Source organism: Leptosomus discolor, chromosome 3 (assembly GCF_034619465.1).
Source record: "Leptosomus discolor isolate bLepDis1 chromosome 3, bLepDis1.hap2, whole genome shotgun sequence".
Taxonomy (NCBI): domain Eukaryota; kingdom Metazoa; phylum Chordata; class Aves; order Leptosomiformes; family Leptosomidae; genus Leptosomus; species Leptosomus discolor.
This window is the reverse complement of record NC_141393.1, coordinates 55,457,657-55,475,963: the sequence shown is the minus strand read 5'-3', so window position 1 is coordinate 55,475,963 and position 18,307 is coordinate 55,457,657. Positions and strand designations below refer to the sequence as shown.

At 38.7% G+C, this 18,307-nt stretch overlaps 1 protein-coding gene across 4 annotated transcripts in view; it reads right to left on the bottom strand.

Annotated features, from left to right (window-relative positions):
- The window catches only part of ELAVL4 (ELAV like RNA binding protein 4), a 63,461-nt gene that overhangs the window by 31,163 nt on the left and 13,991 nt on the right, over positions 1 to 18,307 (bottom strand). For 2 of the 4 annotated variants that reach the window (XM_086462024.1, XM_086462025.1), the window contains exon 2: positions 10,038 to 10,278. In XM_086462024.1, the coding sequence (XP_086318150.1) occupies positions 10,038 to 10,278 (241 nt within the window). Of the gene's footprint in view, positions 1 to 10,037; positions 10,285 to 18,307 lie in introns of those variants that run through there. The other 2 variants (XM_086462026.1, XM_086462027.1) reach the window with 2 other exon arrangements.

The window sequence follows — 18,307 nt, the reverse complement described above, 5'->3', positions numbered from 1 at the left end:
AACCAAAAAACAACCTCAACGCACCCCCCAACCCCAGTCTAGGCCCTTGTGAATACTAAAAAAAATAAAATAAAAGCTTTCAGGTTTTCTTCACCCCCCAAGCTGATATATTCCACTGAATGCTGTGAGAGTCAGAAGAGCAGCAGTACTGGGTCAGAGCAGAAGTCTGCCTTGCCCAATATCCTGTCTCCAGCAGCACCTGCAAGTCAGCAACTCGTGCTGAAATTCCTAGCAGGGACAAGGAGGAACACCTGCAAAGTCAGTGACTGATCCTGATCAAGTAGAATGGAGAAGGGCACCTACATCCAACAAACCCCAGCTGTGAGCCAGTCAAAACAGAGCCAGTGAGCAGAGTCAAAGAAATGGACTTGGGACTTCAGTGACATGATGCTTTCTTCTCCTTCTCTTTTTAGAATCAAAATCTCACAGGGATGAGAGGGTCCACAAGATTGTGGCATCATAGAAATTGGAAACAGGACATTCGTGCAAAACCTGTCTATACAGGCATGCAGAGAAGTAGAACGGCCTGAACAAGACTCAGGCTGTACCATGAATAGTTTAAGGTCAGAGACTGCAATACCCTATAAATGACCACTCCAGGAATGAAGCGGAGGACATGAAGGTGGATGCTGCTGAAATCCAAAGGCTGAGCATCAGGGCAACTTCCAATAGCCAACAAGATAGTGAGAAGGTTATCAGTGCTGACTATGAGCACGCAATTGCCAATGCGCTGCATACAAAGGTTGTTGGACTACTTTTGTACAACAGTTTGTCCAAAGAGAAACTATCCTTTAAGCAGGAGGAAAAAAAGATAGATGAGCAGTGTTAAATATGTGCAGGTACAAAAAATAGAAAATTCCCCTCTCCATATATTCTTGTGCACAACGACATAACATAACTAGAAATTAACACCTCTTAGCCATAAATCAAATTAAGATGATACCGTAAGTTTCAAGGGATTGGGACTGAACCTCTGAACATCTCTGGAAGCAAAGGAGAAGGAAATGATTTAAGGCCAGGCAAGACCTCCATGCAGTAGACATCCCAAAAGGAACTTTTCCCTCCTACAGATGGTATCTTACTTGACAGAAGAAAACAGGTTGGCTTGATCATGTAAATGGGTCTTTGCTCAAGTCACAGTTAAAATAACCCCAAAAGCAAAGAAGATCTGAAGGATGGGGTCCAAGTTTGATGGAGTCTGAAGAGGTACTTTGTTTCATCAGTATAGGGACTGCACATAAACCAAGCTAGCAGAAAACAGAGAAAAAAGATAAGAGCGCTAAGGATATACACTCCCATGGGCAGCAGATCCCAGTACTGAGCTGAAGGTCTCAGGTTGACCATTTCTAGAAGTCAAGGTGAAGATGATCTTTCAGGGCTCTTCTGGCTGTAGAGAAAAGCACCTGCATGCTAGGAAGTCAACTGATTATGGATCAGCTCTGCAACAGAGAAGGGGCAAGAACCTCCTGGCTCACTGAGTCTGAGAAACAGCTACTGCAGGCAGGTCAAATAATCCTGGTCACAAGTTTACTAAACACCATCTTAAAGCCAAGAAGAAACTCCTAATGCAGCACTGGTAAAAAGCAGTCTTGTGAAAAGGCAGAGCCGGAGGTACACCTGTTTCAAAACCACATAAACTGGTTTTACATACATCACTTTTGTTCTTGGACAAGAATTCTAGCAAGAGCACTGGGGAGATAGGCAGAGATGAGAGATGCAGCACAGCCACACTGCTTGTTGGTATGGCTGAAGGGTGGAAGGTCTTGAGTAGCAGGGAATGGATGAATGCTGGGGAAGTCGGCCTTGGAGCCCTGACAGGTATCTCTTGGTGTGCTGTCTACTGACGCCCCAAAAGACCCTGTCTCAGCTGGAAGATAGTGCATCATCAGTGGACACTGCTGCCAATCTCCCATAGCTTTCTTGGAACTCTCTCATTCCTTTCCTCCCCCTTCTCCTTGTCCTCCTTGGGCTAGAAGGAAAGAAAAGAAAATGGGTTAGGGACAGAAGCAGCTGTGAGAGTGCTGAAGCACAGGGTCTGTGCTTCTAGGGGGAAGGGCAGAACAAGGGGAAAAGGACAGAATACTGGAGATTCAGGGTCATCAAATAAGAGGGTTCTACCAACAGAGCTGTTTCACCTGGCAGACAAAAGTCTCAGACTAGAAGGTCAGCAGACACATTGAAAAGCCCCATAAATAACCTTAGATCTCAAAGTCACAATTTTGGAGGTGTAGGTGTACTAGCGCTGTTGAGGAAAACCATACTGCTAACCCCTTCTCACCAGACTTCATGGGAAGGTGATGTTACTGACTCAAACCAAGCAGTTAAAACTGCGAAGAATAAACTAAATATCCATTAAAGGCATTTAATACACTTCAGAACAAGCTCAGGATAGAAACTGCTGAAGTTAATTACAAAGCTCTTTCATAGCACAAGGGTCATGCCTACTTGCTTTCTGCCTATTTGTCCCAATACTGATTTAAATTGCCTTTTTCCAATAATCAAATCAAAATTCTTTTGATCGCCAGCACAGAGTATGCACCAGATGACTGCAAAGAGGTGATAAAAGAAAGTGACGGATGCAAATTTGACTGGTTTTCCTCAGCATTCAGAATAGACATCAAACCATACCAAGCATATTTTAGAAAACCACCACTAAGACACTCAATACTATTTCTGTGTTCCCTCCCCCGCAGTGCTAATGAATTTAGTTCAGATACTTAATGCAAATGTTAATTTAGATAATCAATATTTGGGGATTGTCTTGAATCTGCAGCCCTTAGAATAGGATCTGCAACACTGAAATTAGGTTTCTCTCTGCTAAAGAGCAGAATACACTTCAGGAAGTAAGAAGCTACAAAAATAAAATAACTGGGCTACAAGTTAACATCAACTTATCAAAGGTCTTTAACGACATTCGGAGACATATATTTAGTCTTTTTAAAAATAATTCTAATTTTAGGTTTCAAAGACTCTGAAATGTGTCTGCTTTTTCATGCCTTCTAATATTTTGTTCTCCGCATACAATTGGAGGTACCAGAGAGATTGTAACCAAAAATTGAAGCTTGCTCTGTCTCTATATTCCATCTGATTCACAAAAAGATTTTTCATTTTTCAGCTCTAAACCACGTTTTAGACTTCTGCTTTTCTGGACACTTGACTTTCAGCTGCAGTTACACTACTCTATGTGACCACTCTTTACTGCAGTTTGACCACGCACTTAACACAAAGAAGTAACTCCCATACGAACCTCCTGTATGTACTAAAACACAGTGAGGCCAATCTACAAGTCACTCCCTGAAAAAAAAAAACAACAAGGTAATTCACTTAATTTGGTACTATTTTTCAGACAAAAGAGCTCTAGTAGAGTACTCTGGTGCATAAATATTTTTCCTATTTCAGTAAATACTAAGTCTTTTGCTTTCAAGGAAGTCAAATGCAGAAAACTTCACTGCTTCTTACAAAGATTGCCTATACAGCCAATTTGAGGGGCACTACTAAAGATAGCCTTTAAATGCAAGTGAACCAAATGCCAGAATTATATTCACTTTGTAAGTGGTGAACACCACAATATGCAAGTTTGGTAGTTTTTTTCCTATTCTGAAGGATTGTGTTAATTCTCATCTACTACCGGAGCAAAGCAACTGCTGCTAACACTCAGTCTAGTCAACAAGATCTGTACCAAATAAATGATCAGAGATCAGTGACTGGTTACTACTGCTTTACAGAGAATTACTAAAAAACCCTTCCAAGTCAACAAGGGAATAAACTACCTCTGCAAGGTGTTTTTCTCCTAAACCCTGTTATTAGGTGGGCTTATGCCATGAGGCATGAGTGTTTACATACCTTCTAAAGAGTTTAAGTCTTATCTAACGTAATCCCTACATTCTATAATCCTATCTGTTTAATGTATTTTAAATGGGGAAAACTGCAGTAATATCTCAAAATGGAAGGCACTTTCAAAGCACAATCAGTGAACTGGACATCAAAAGTAAATGCAGTTTATGATCAGATTAAATATTCAGTCATTTAGGATCAGGTTTCAGAGTAAGCTGTATTTATCTACATATGCGTCATTTTTTTTTCCTTCCAACAGGAAACACTTCTGGTAACCCCTTTTATAAAATTCCTAGAGAAAACATACACACAACACTGGCAGCCTTTGTATGTGAAATTTTCAGTGACTGCATGTTCTACCTGCAGCTTCTAAATATAAATAGCTGTGAACTATGCCCCTTGAATAAAAATAAATATTCCCCCCCACGACGAAGCAGCACAACTTCACTAATATCTCTGCAACTAACAGTCCGAGTCTTTCAAATGCAGACATAACCGTGCAACGGTTATCTATTGTCATGAACTGTATTATTAAAAGGCCTCTTTCCTATAGTTAAATTTAAGTATCAATCCTGTTTTCGCTTTGTGTCTTTCCATTATGATGAGCTTTCAGAGTCCCCTTTCGATCCCAAGATGGGCACAGTGATCTCTCGCTCATTTACTCTATCAGGCATCAAAACCTCCTGTTAAAATATGTAAAGCAAACAGGCCGATACTAGAAGATGTCTGTTTACTAAGAAAAGCTCAGGTAGTGTTTTACTGCTACGGCACACTTGCCATCAGATTCAACAGTTTCTCTCCTGGAGAGATGTACTATTGGGGAACATGGTCATAACCGGGCTCCTTGCCTCCTGCCTCCTAGGGTCACTGCCACAGCATGCAATTAATAGCTTCTGCTCCTGAGGATACAGACCTTCTCCATCCACTGCTTTCAAAGCAGTTAGCAATTCCAGATGCTGGAATTAAGGCGTCTTAATCAGGCCCCAAATTTCAGGGAACTCCAAGCATCCAATCTCTGAACAGCACATTCCAGACAGAAACACCATTTCAGCGCCATCATTCACTGAACACGCTTAGTTAAATAAAATCTGGGTCTTTGCTTTTTACAACAGCACCTTTCTGGTATGTGCTCGTTATACAGGGAGATATGAAGAGGGCAGATGATACCAACTTAAGATAGTGTGGACATACTTCTGCAGCAGAAGGGGTTCATGGTAGCTTGCTCAGAACACAAGTCAGAGCATCTTCCCCAGGTTCAGAATTTACTGGTTTCTATGGAGAAATAAGCATTGAACACTGCTCACACGGAAGATATTTTCCTGTACTCTCTTATAATGCTTCATTATTTCTGACTCTGCCATTTTGTTAGCTTTTAATTCTTGAATCATATGGCTGACCTTCCAAAGAGTGAGGAATGGACAATCCATAACTTCTAAAGAGGACTCTAGGTAAAACAGTCAATATTTCTTTCTCTCCTAACATGTGACAACACACAGATGCTACTGCTTTGAGTCAACAGCTTGCCTGTCCTGAATTTTCACTGGGATCATCAGTATGTATATTACACTTACAATGCCATGATTATTTTTGAACTGCAGTTTTAAACTAAGTCTGCATCAGTCCTATTATAAATACCTGAAATTAAAATGAAAGATGCAAATCCTTGTGCATAATCTTGAAGGAATTGCAAATTCAAAAGGAACAATTTAAAAAACAGGGTTGCATTTTGGGCAAAGGAGCAATGAAGTTCCTGATTATGCATGCAAAGAACATAAAATTGTACCACAGCAGGAATATGCAAACTCTGTCATAAGTTAAGTGATGCACAGAAATTCTGTATCAATAAATATTCTGCTTTACACTGTGCCTGGATCATTTTAAGGTATGAAAGACTAAGATCCAAAGATTTTCGATACCAATCATTTCAGGATCTGGAGACGTAAATTCCTGTATAGATTAAAGAGAAGCAAAAATACAGTTCTCCTAAGAGCTCAGCTAAGGCCACCAAATCAATTAAAAATTTAGTAACAAACATCCCCTTCTCCCACACACAAACTATGTCAACAAGTACAACTCACTTGGCCAGCAGCAGTTACAGTGTCTGACAGACACCACCCTGACTGGACCTTTTGTTTTCAAACATGGGACGAAACAAGCTCAGCACGTCTTCTCTCAATTTTCTGATGAATTCAAGCCCTCTCCTTCCCCAAGTCAGGAAGATATTTATCACTGGCTTTCTTTGGATAAGGAAAAAAGAAGTAAAGAGCATCTGCAACACTACATAGCTTAGTGTTGCTTGTAAGCATCAAGCCTCATATCCATCTGAAGCTGTAGTCGTCTTCCATGAAGTCACCTCCCATCATCTAACACCACTCTAAAATGTATATGCCAATTAGTTTTTTTAACTCAAGTTCCTTCTCATTTTTTGAGAGCAGCTGATTAAACCTGAACAACTGAGTTGTTGGACGAAATATGCTGTAGCTATGAAATGGTACAGCAGGGACCAGTTTCACTGTTAATTTAAAATGCTAGAATTAATTAGGTAGTGTAAATGAAGAATTTAATAAGCACACTTTACAACCACAAGTTCTGCTTTTATTAAACACCCCTACCAAATGAAGGCAACTATCTTCTGTCTGTTTTTCCTTGTCTTATTCCCTTAAAATCTCTACAGTGAAAAAAACCATTTTTTCTATTGCAACCCCTCCCCCATAATTAAAATGTATGCCTGACTTCCATCTCCTCTTTCAAGTCATTAGCATCTTTTAAAAATGCTACTGTATATCCTGCCTGTTCTGAGAAGCTACCAAACAAAACTGAAGTTTACAATTTTGGTTTTGAATACCAAATTAAAGGCTGTCTTAGAAGCTGTCATTCCTATTCAACTCAGTACGGTGTACTACTAAATTAGCATTTTTTTTTAGTAAAGGAATATGCTTGTTTAAACATGTGTCTTTCCAAAGCGAAGGGTAACGTCATGAATCAATTTTCCTAAAAAACCCTACTACTGTTCAAAGACTGCAAAAAGACTAGGAGCAGATGATTATTCCTGACATATTGTTTAATCCATTTTAAAATTAATAAAAGAGTTCAGATCACATTCTCTCAAACAGATCCTGTATGTTTAACAGATTTTGTTTATCTTTGAACTCCCTGGAAAAAGTATTTTGGGAGTCTAAACATTATTTCACAAAAATCTGTGCAATTCCTTAACAGGACAGTGGAAATCAAATCTTTTACATGAACCAAAATTCAATCCTACCTAGCCTCAGAAATACATTTGGGATTTTCTAATATGGTTTTGCCAGGGTAACTATTTAACAATGTTTTTGGTTTTGACCTTTCCTATTTTTCTTGAAGCAACCTCTCTCTGCAGCTAACTTCTGCTTCTGGCTTTCCTTGATTTACTCGATATTTTACCTTAGCAAGGAGAGAAAGTTACCATCTATGAAGACAACCCACATTTTTAATGGAAAGAGCTCCAACATTTCTTTAGAGGCATACTGTAACAGTGCATGCTTAACTGAGATTTATTAAGAACACAAACTTTTGAACAGATACAATAAAAAAATCCAGAAGCAGACAAAACCTAAAATATTCTTGCTGAACTGGTGAAGGTCTGAAACAGCTTAAGAATTTACTGTTTCTTCTGCAATATAGCTTTCAGTATCAAAAATCTACGTTGATTTTTAATACGGAAAAAAGCAGAGAACCCCTGAAAAGCCAGTCATTACTGTAACAGCCTACTGGCATACTTACAGCCCTCCTCAAAAAAATATGAAAACCCAGAAAGCCTAATGAAGAACACACTCACACGATTCATAAAGATGAGCTGGGTATGACCTCACTGCATTTCTTTTTTTTTTTTTTTTACTCTGTGTTCTAAGAACCTTTAAAAGCATGGACTGCTGCTGGCAGAGGACTACATTTGATTTACTAAGTGAATTCAATGTGAAGAATGAACACACATCCTAAAATTTAGCAATGTTGCACAATGCCTTGATAACAGGCCTGAAAACCTTGGCAGATTAAATTCTCTTTTCAAAAATGACACAGAGACTTGGGAGGACAATTATTTTTTCATGAATTTGATTCTCTTGTACTTGTATCACTTCAAAACAACATGTAGACTCCTCAGTCACTTAGGGGTGACAAACCTCAAAGCATCTGTGTAAGTTTTTTTAAAGAATGGTTCCTTTAAAGTATTTTACTGATCATAATGATTTATGCACTGTGTATGGAAAGAAAAAGCATAAGCAAAAAGCTACCCAAGAACATGTCAGAAGAACATATAGCAAATTTCTCACCTCCTCAAATACAGAGACAAAAGCCTGGAGATGGAACAACACAAAAAGAATACTGTTCCTAGCTGATGAAGTAATGGCTTTCTATCCAAAGACAGCCAATTTTCTATGAAAACAACACTGAGTATCTAAGTTTTGAAGTTATATTGCAAGGAAATCACCATGAATTTAAGGGATACAGGAAGCAAAAAAAGCTCATGAAACACAGGACCTGCCATGATAAAAAAATTCAGGCTAGGCACACTAGACTCCTGCTGGTGAAGGTTAGGTACTCACTTCTGTCTGAAAAAGCTGCAGTAACCTCCAATTTAATTTCTCAGATTATTTTCAGACTAGAAGAAAAACAGTTCAGAATTAAACTGGTCTGGTGGCAGATACCAAGGGTGCTATGTCATAGCATACACATTGGGATACTGGGCCAGCCATGCTTATAAAAGCAGAGGACTTCAGTTATTTGCCTGGAAATTTTTAGAGTGGAAGGTTATAAGCAATTTGTTTTTCTTTAAGTAGAAAAAAGTAAAGAATAAATAAAAGCCAATTCCATTTTTCAATATTGCTTCTTTTAATAACCCTGAGGCTGTGGCTCAATCAGAATATATATTGAAATAGATACATCATGGTCAACATGCTAAAGAAAGCTCTGCCGGACTACACTTCTGAGGACCCAAGCTGCCCTGCAGCTACTGCTGTTTGTTACGAGTCTTGAGTTCAACCAGAACATTGCTGTATGTCAGGAAGTAAATAAAAAAAAAAAAGAAGCATTACAGGTTTAAAAGCACTAAGCAGATCATCCTAATGCTGCCAATACAATGGCTGCCAGGCTGTTATGGAAGTAGGTATGAAGATTCGCATTTTAATTCCTCCTCTTTACATGGTATGTCTTTCCACAGAGGCACACCCAAGTTGCCAGGAGCACATCTAGGAGGAGACAGCTCCTTTTCTGGAACCCTTTCCTTCAAGGCTGCTGCTGTCTGTGCTAAACATAACAGCACTGGTGATGCACTAAATAGCAGTGAAATTTCAGCTGTTCCCCACCTACAGTGCGAGTAGACACACAACCTATAAAACTAACCTATAAAGCAAGCTATAAAAGCTGACTGTTCATCCCATCATCTTGTGCATCAGTGAACTCCTGGCTGCAGCAGCAAGGATATAGAGTAGGCTAGGTGGATCTGCACCGGTCTGTGCCTCCTCTAGCCATAGTGCAGGCATCTCTCTCCCCTCTTTGACGTAATGTCTGTAATAGGAGAGTTTTCTTATTCTGAAGGCACCTACCAATGGGAGTCGCTTCATGTGGAACAGGATCACAACAAATTAAAATGTTTTCAGCGATCAGAGTTCATAAACCAATAGCCACAAGTGTCTGAATGAAATCCAGAGCAGTGGCTCCCAACTACAGACCACTGCTGTTCCAGAACACCATAGTAAAGAAGCTGTGATGGGCATGCAGAACCATCTTGACTTTACAGTGCTGTTAACAGGCAAAAATCTGATGAAGGTATGGTAAGGTTCAAAAGAAATAGTCGGAATTAGAACTGTCAGTTGGCTCAAGGCACTTAAGACTACCCTCCGACAACTTGAGTCAATGTTAAATAAAAAACCAGAATTACCAGGAAAGCAATGCCATCGTCCGAGCTCTGCTGCAAGAAGTGCTACATGCACGCAGACTGGCAATGTTTGTAACTTCCCCTCAGATCTGTACAGAGACTGGAAAATGACTGGCTTCTCCTATAGTTGTTCTAGATCCAGTGTGCATCATTGAAAACTAGAGGTTTACCATCTGAAGAAGTATTTGCAGCATTCCCTGTGCTAAGCACTTGCAATAAGCACTGAGGTTTTGCTGACCCCAAATGTAAACTGACCCTGATACATGTGAATTCAACAATATGAAGTGCTTACCTGTAATTTTGTCTCTCACGAGCTTGCAGGATTCGATTTCACCAATGCTCCCAAAGAGACTCCTGAACTCCTCCTGGGTCATATTCTGGGGTAAATAGTTGACTATGAGGTTGGTTTTGCTGTCATCTGTAGCAGCCCCTGTCTGCATGGGGGAAGGGCAGTTTCTACTGTTGCTGGAGGGTCCATTGGTTGTATTGGAAGTAGGGCCATTCGACACCTGAGGCTCCATGGTGCTAATTATCTACATCAAAATAAGAGGAGAAAGGGAAAAAAAAGCCTTAAGTTTCATAGATACAATAGCTATTTTTAAAGACACTTACAAACGAATGAGTAGGTAGCATTCATGGCCAATTTAGATACTTCAACAAAAAAACCCAGCTTGATTCCTCTGTTATTGTTGCAAAGTAGGTCATGCTAGTCTTTGGCTGTGAGCATATACTAAGATGCAGTTAAAAAAACCTCCTTTTTTGCTAATGCGAAGCCAATTTCTGCTTTCATCATGCAGCCATTTTCACAAATGTAAATTTAAACCACATAAATTTAATTATAATTTAAGGTAATAATCATAATTAAAATTATAGTTCCATTAAATCAGATGAAGTAAGTGTATGGCTCTATATGAAAAGGTAAAATATTTTACCTATTTAATAACTGTATCACAGAGTGCAATGACAACAACATTAACCAGGCACAGTCAATCTGCAACGTGTTGCCATTCAGATTGCCTTCAATTAATAAACTCAGTGTCCCAAGACATACCATTTACTGGTTCCAGTGATGACCTATATTCTCCAGCTACATTTTTCACTAACGAACTGATACCTCTTTAAATAACAAAGCCCTGGATTTGCAATCTTCAGAGGTACAAAGGTGTTCAGATATTTACTGGAATCAAAATGGTTTAATCAGAGAAAGTCTTATCAGGCACAGGTGCAGGCTGGAATTTTAACAAGCACATCTACCTTGAAATGTGAAACTCCAATTTTTTCACAGAGGAGAGACAAACAGACCTTTCCAAAAAATGACAAATAAGAATCCAGCTTAGCAAAGTGCGTGCTGGACAGTAGCCCCATTGTCGCCAGTGCCACCGGTCACGTGAGTAAAGCTGCCTGCATGTTTATCTGCAGGCTGAGGACTGAAGAATGCAAGTTTTCATCTGAAAACTGCACAGGCAGACAAAGCAAGCAGAAAAACCTGGATACTACAAGCTTTTTCTATAGAAGTATTTGCCTCTACTATGGCTTCCAGCCTGTATTCACTGTCACCAGTGCTGATGAGGGAACGACATCATCTTAGTCTCATATCTGGATAAAATAAAGCACTGCAAATGGTGGCTTTTGCTGTCTACTGTGAAGTTCGCAATGTGCTGCCTCACTGGTATCTCTTATCAAAGAGCACCCCTCAGATGGGCTCAGCCTCCCTCCGTTGAAGACTCAAGTCAATGATGCAAACTGCTGCCCTGGGCAAGAGACTCCACTGCCCAGGGACAGGACAAACGTAGGGAGAACTAAGACACCACACACTCTAAACCTTGTGCTCATCCAATACTGTAATTACTGTAATTACTCAAGACTTAAATGGTTTCTTTTTTAAATCCAGGGAGGTACACGTTGTGACAAATTAGGCCTGTAATTCAGAAGGATGGGGGGGACACAAAAAAGAGGTGTGTATTCTAAAATTAACTGTATGAGGGTAGCTCGGACTCTAAACAGGTTACATTCCGGCCAATATTTTTTTTTTTTTTTAAGATTCAAGTGCTTCAGTGTGAGTTTAATGCCTCATTTAGGAAATAACCTTATTTTTTATCAATGGAAATAAGTTTTGAATTAGCATTATTTTTTATTATCCAGTCCAGGAACAGCTACTTGGTTTAACAAATTTTAAAGAAAAAGAAGCCTTGCCACATTGTGCTTAACAGAAACGTCTTAAAACACAGAGCAGAATCATTTTGAAAGTAAACTCCACAAGAGTTTCTCTTGAAAGAAACAGACACATCCAAACCAGAATCCCCCTGCCAATTTTACCAGCCACGTGGCACCAAGCACTGTTGGCATTTCTGCCAAGTGGCACCAGCCCCATGTACTCTACCTTCAAGACTTTCCCTTTTACCCGCAATCAGCCACAGCCCCTTTTTTCAATCTGGATTCATAGATGTATTTACTCACACATACCACTAAATGCTTCTGATGATGCTAAATCTGTTTAGCTTGGGATTCCAGCTAGAAGATCATCCTTTGATCTCCGCACCTCTACGGCCCCACAGCAGACACCAATACCAACAGTTAGCTTTGCTAACAGTCTGCTGCAGGGTTGGGGTTTTGCACCCTGAGGCTAATGTGCTTCAGCTGAGCAGAGTGTGCTCATATACCATGTATCTGCATCAACTTGATCAAAATGGGAGGGTGGGGTGGGGAGAAGAAATTCAAGTTCTCACTATGTCTTACTGTCAGAAGATGAATGAAGCAGCTGATATGGTTAACTGCAGCTTTCTATCTGCATTTAAATCATCTGATCACATCCTTTCCAACACAAAAATCCCATAAGGTTAACTGCAATTTTTGGGACTGATCCTGCCCTTCTAAAGCCAAGAATACCACACCACTGGTTTCAGTTACAGCAGAAGCAGGACTTCAGCACAACACACTAATGAAGGTACATCACCTATTATTAGCAACAGCCAAAAGCTATCTATAGTTCCTCACAATAAACAATAACCCTGGATCTTTTAAAATCTGAAAGAAAACAAAATTCAAAACTGGCTGTCCTACTCACACATTTTGCAAACTCTTTTTAGTTACATTTTCAGCATGCTTACCTTCCACACAAAGCACATAAACAAAATTCAACTCAGATATTTAACACATTCAGAACATTAATAAGAGTAAGCTGCTCTAAAAATCTGTTCTTGAACAAGTAGATTTCCTCATATAATACTTCAAAATATCTTGGCATAAACTAATGTTACACCAGGTGCCAGGTTTCCTTCCTACTTACTCTCACTCAACTCCAATTAGGTTTTCCTGATTTTTCAATATTAGAAAGGAAAATCAAGGCACTTATTTGCCAAATTATTGCGAAGTTCTAGGTTATTGAAAATCAATTTGCTATATTAAAAAGAGGTAACAAATAGAAAGAAATGCTATCTTAAGAATTTAAGTATTATTAAAACCACTTCTGATAGAGTATTTCAGATGTGATTTTTTTTACTGCATAATTTTAAGTCTGCATTTACAGAGTGATTTCTGTGCAAAAGCAGTTATATACCAGAGCCTGCATTCAAAGGTCTTACAGGCACAGAGGACTAATACTTTAGGTGTACATACTTGTTGACATCATTAGTGAAAACTTTGATTATTAATGGTAACAAAAAGGTAAGTCCTAGCTCTCCTTTCCAAACATTCTGTCCTCTGCCCTACAGGTCTGAAGCTCAAATCCACTGTTAAGAATTCAGTGTGCATGCATTGGGACATTTATTGTTGATGACTCTTTAATAATAAGTTGTTGATCCCACATCAGTCAGCACATTACGTAAGAGTAACATTATTTATTCAAAGAATAGATTTCAACATGCCATTTGCTGGTTTTTTTCTATCTGCAACACTAAGATTTAGATTTTTAAAATTCAACACCTGTATCACAATATGAACATTTTTGAAACAGATACTCTAGTTTTCTGGGCACACAGTTAACTGGTAATAGTGTTTTTTGTTGTGGTGGTTTTTTGGTTTGGTTTTTTTTTTTTTTTTGGTTGGGTTTTTTTTGTTGGTTTTTTTTTTTTTTTTTTACACACAAGAAAGTACTAGGCTGTAATTCAACTCCACAAAAACGTTAAAGAAGGGTGTAAGTCTAACTCATCAAGGGCTTATTTGGATACAAGCAAAATAGATGTGGAAAATCTAGCAGTTACTTAACCTCAACATTAATTAAAAAAACCAAACAAAATATACTCTTATACCTTGAAGATTAGTATTATACCTCTATACATGCACTTAAAATTAGCAACATCTCTATGCTTTTGTAGACCTTCTCTGACCCAATTTAGGCAGCTACTACTGGCCTTGAAATATTACAGTGCAAACACCACGTGTGATGACATTCACATGCTACTGGTATAAAGAAGCATTTTGTTTTGGGGTGATTTTTTTTGGCAACAACTTGCCAGACTCCCAATACTGCAACAGTAACAGTATCTTTGAAGAAGAATAAGCTGCAGTTACTGTTGACAGAGATTGATAATTTAGCCACCAATAATTTGAATATTCTATCTTTATAATATTAAAAAAATATCCATAACAGAATTCAGAAACTGCAATTTTGTAAGTTAAAGGCAACCCATATTTCAAATTCTGGATGTATTTCATCAGACTGCTACTTTTAAAAATGAATTCTTGGTGTACTACTTTTCTCAGTATGTTAATGTATCAGCAAAGTATGAGGTATTTTAGTTTGACAGATTTCACAAAGAAATGCTTTGCTGCTTGCAAAGACAGCATAAGCTTTGCCAGCGTTTTGCAAAGCACTGCTTATGAAAAGGCTTGGTATAACCCCTCCTACAAAGTATCAGTGACAGATATCCATCATAGCAACTCCTTCATTACAAATAATGGTTCAGAAATACTTCTGTCATATCTTCATGGTTTAGTTTGGTGGGTTTTGGTGTTTTTTTTTTTGTGGTTTTTTTTTTACAATTAATTCAATTAATGTCAATTTATTCCTGTTGAAATATTAGCTCCAAAAATAATCCAGAAAATACCTATATGTATAACACAGCTATTACAATGCTTAGACAAGCTACAGTAACTGACATTAATCTTCAGTTATTACAATAAATATGTGACATCCATCTACCATTACAAAGCACAGTTAATGACTCATTTAGAAAACTACCCACAGACTAGGAGTCTTATCTCCCTATTGCATGCATAAGCAATAGCCAATGGCTTGATAAATGTAAATATACATGTTCTATATTTACAAAATTTATTCTCAGTCTGAAAGAAGGTCTGCACATTGAACTGACTGTCACATATGTAAACTGAAAGGAGGCTGTATTCAGCAAGTAATTAGCACCCATTCTTATTACTTGAATTTATACTCCACTGCCCATATTCCCCGATAAACAGAAATTAATTTGGTATGTATGAAAAAAACAGTAACAATTAAGAATCTTAAGAATAAGCGTTATTTATAGGCACTAAAGAGAAGTGTTTTTAAACATACCTCAAGCAGCCTTTTCCTAAAATCAAAAGCTGAAAAGAAATTCTAAAAAAACTGGAGAATTCACACAGACATAGCAATTTCCAGGATTCAGAAATCAAAAAAGTTATCTATGAGTAATGAACTGTTCACAGCACCTAAATGCCAAGAAAAATGATCATGGTAAATTATACCTCATGAAGAATTCATGAGGTCTGATTTTATATTATTTCTAAGTGTTCATTAATGAACAAACTCAGAACATTCTCCGATAAAAAAGAATTTAGATAAATAATGCAAAGCTCTTACTTTATCTAAAAAGCTCTTTAATTAGCATCGCAAGTTGTTTCCTTTTACAAGTGAAAACAAATGGTGCCATGGCAGAGGTCCCACAGCCATCTCCTGAACAAGAATGACAAAAGGAGAAACAAACAAAACCTCTCAAAGAAAATAAACGTAAATTCACGAAGGTTTTCCTTCTATAATAAGAAACAGGCTTTAATTCCCAGCATATCTGCTCTTTTGAATGGAAGTCAGCACAGTACAACTCTGTCCCACAACTTCCCTGCAGGTGAGAAAAACCCAATTTACAGGAGCTGCCTGATTGATCCATCCACAGTCCTCCCCATCTGCTGACCTGCATGTGAACAGCAATGCCAAAGCCAGAAGATCAGTCCCTAAGTATGGAGCGGAATATACAAATACACTCAAGACCAGGTCCCTCAGCCCCAGACCAGCAGCCACATGCCCCAATCCCACTTTCAGATGCAGCCACTGCTACTCACTCCAGGGGGATTAAGCACACCCCTACATTTTTGCAGAATGAGGGACCGGATCATGAAATTGTCAGGACAGATCATGTCTTCTCCCCATATAAGCATCAAAAAAAAAAAAAGAAATAGTGATTTTTAAATATTCATTGGTTCAAACCCACAACTTTAGCCAGAGCAAGAAGTAGGTACACCTGAACCTCACATACAGGTTACGTGGGCTTCTTTCTAAAGTGACCTTCGGAGAGGCAAAGGATGCTCTGTGTGCAGCTCCAGTACAGATTTTCTTCTCTGTAACACGACTGTCAAATTTCACTGTCAATTATGTTTTTACTAAAGATTATGTACTGCACAACTAGACTTTGCTATTATTTACCTAATAAATACATCATGAACATGAAATAAAGGAGGAAAACGAAGCTTTTGAGTAAATCTGCCTGGAGGCAAATCCAATATCCCAGAAACAAATCATTATCTAACCCTCCACATTTTGACATACTCCCCACTCATAAGCACTCTTACACACTCCATCTTTACCTTCCTTTGAGTAAAAGTCATATTTAGTATTTTAAATATAGACACAGATCAAAGTCTGAGCTCAGGAAACTGGCAGTCTCTGGCTCTTGTGGCAGGATACAGTCTTCATACTAAATCTTGGTTTCAGAGTGCACTTGCACTCGGGTTGAAATGGTGTTCAAACGTTCTCAGCAAGTTCACATTTATGTGTGCCATAATAATTGCAAAGAGCACACAAATTATCCAAATCGAAAAGACAATAAATGCATTCATTTTAAGTGGTAAACTTCAGTTCAAATAAAAGAGAAAATAATTTTCTTTAACAGCTAAATTTATCCTGATCTAGTCCATTACAGGGTTTTCGTGAATATGCTAAAACAAAACATTCTGTCCCCAATCTGCAGTGAAATGAATGCAAAGTTTATTGGCAATATTATTTGTTATCACAGCAGTGCCTGAAGGATATAACTAATACCAGCACCAAGTTGTGCTAGATGCTGTACAAACGGGCAGTAAGGGCAGAGACTGCTGCTGTAACAACACAGAGACAAAAAACAAAAAGCCAAAACCTGTCATTTTTACTCCAAGTTTTGCAGAAGGGAAAAACAAACCACAGGGAAGTATCTAGGCAAACTACTGAAGTTACACAGTAAGCTGTGACAGCTCCATAACACACCACCACATCCTCAAACCTGGCCCAGTGATAAGGTCACCACTCCTAACACCTTCTCCAAAAGCAAAACAGCATAATGATGCACCACATTGCATCATTTTTTTTTTTTTTGAGAGAGAGAGTTTCAGATAAGTATGTCTTCTGTTCCCATGAAGTATGGCCTCTACAGTTTTGCATTTGATTTCAAGGACAAAATGGAATGAGCGGAGAAAAAAAGAAGACACCAAAATAAGTCACAACCATTTCAACGTCAATAACTACTAAGGCATCAGCAGAGGAAACCACTCTCAGAACTACATGCCCAATAACCACACATCAGACAGGAACAAAGGCATCGTACCACTCTTTATATGATCTCTTACTCTTCCTGCAGATACTCTGGGGATAAGAAATTGGAGGAGGAGAACTACAATTAGCATACATACAGCTCAGCACTCCCCAAAGCCCAGAGGAAACACCGAAGACTGGGGAGCAGATGCATGGACAAGCACTCCATGATCAGCAATTTCTGGGAAGCACGACAGAAGTGCTGCACTGCACATTTGTAAGGACAAAAACATTCTTCCAGAAGCAGAATACAGTTAGAGCTCTATCGTATGTATTATCTCAACTCACAATATTTGAGGTTCTTTATGAACTTCTACTGGGCTTCATTTTCAATGGCTGTTTACAGCCTCTTCACCTCTTGCAAAGACTACAGAGAACTATGCATGTTTGAAACCTCTGAGGTTTTTGCTTCTATTCTTCAGCGTTCTCCAAACATCTTACAGAAGTCTATGGTAAACGTGCTCCACAACACTAAGGAAACAGTAAGCAGGGAAAAGCTAGTATAATAGGTGACAGTGACAGAAGTTTCCTACTATCCCTGTATCAGGGTCATCCTTTTCACTACGACAAAACAACTTTAGAAAGCCAGCCAGCTATCCCTTTCTTTACTTCGACTAGTTTCACCAGAACTTGCTTGTAATAATTTCTGCCATTAAATGTAATTTACATATGAAGATATGTGAGAACACAGCCTTGATTTCACAGCATTCAAACACCACTCTGGGACACAGCTCTGGAGAATGCCATTGACAAAAACACCCCAAGAGAGAAATGGATGCATCCCAATT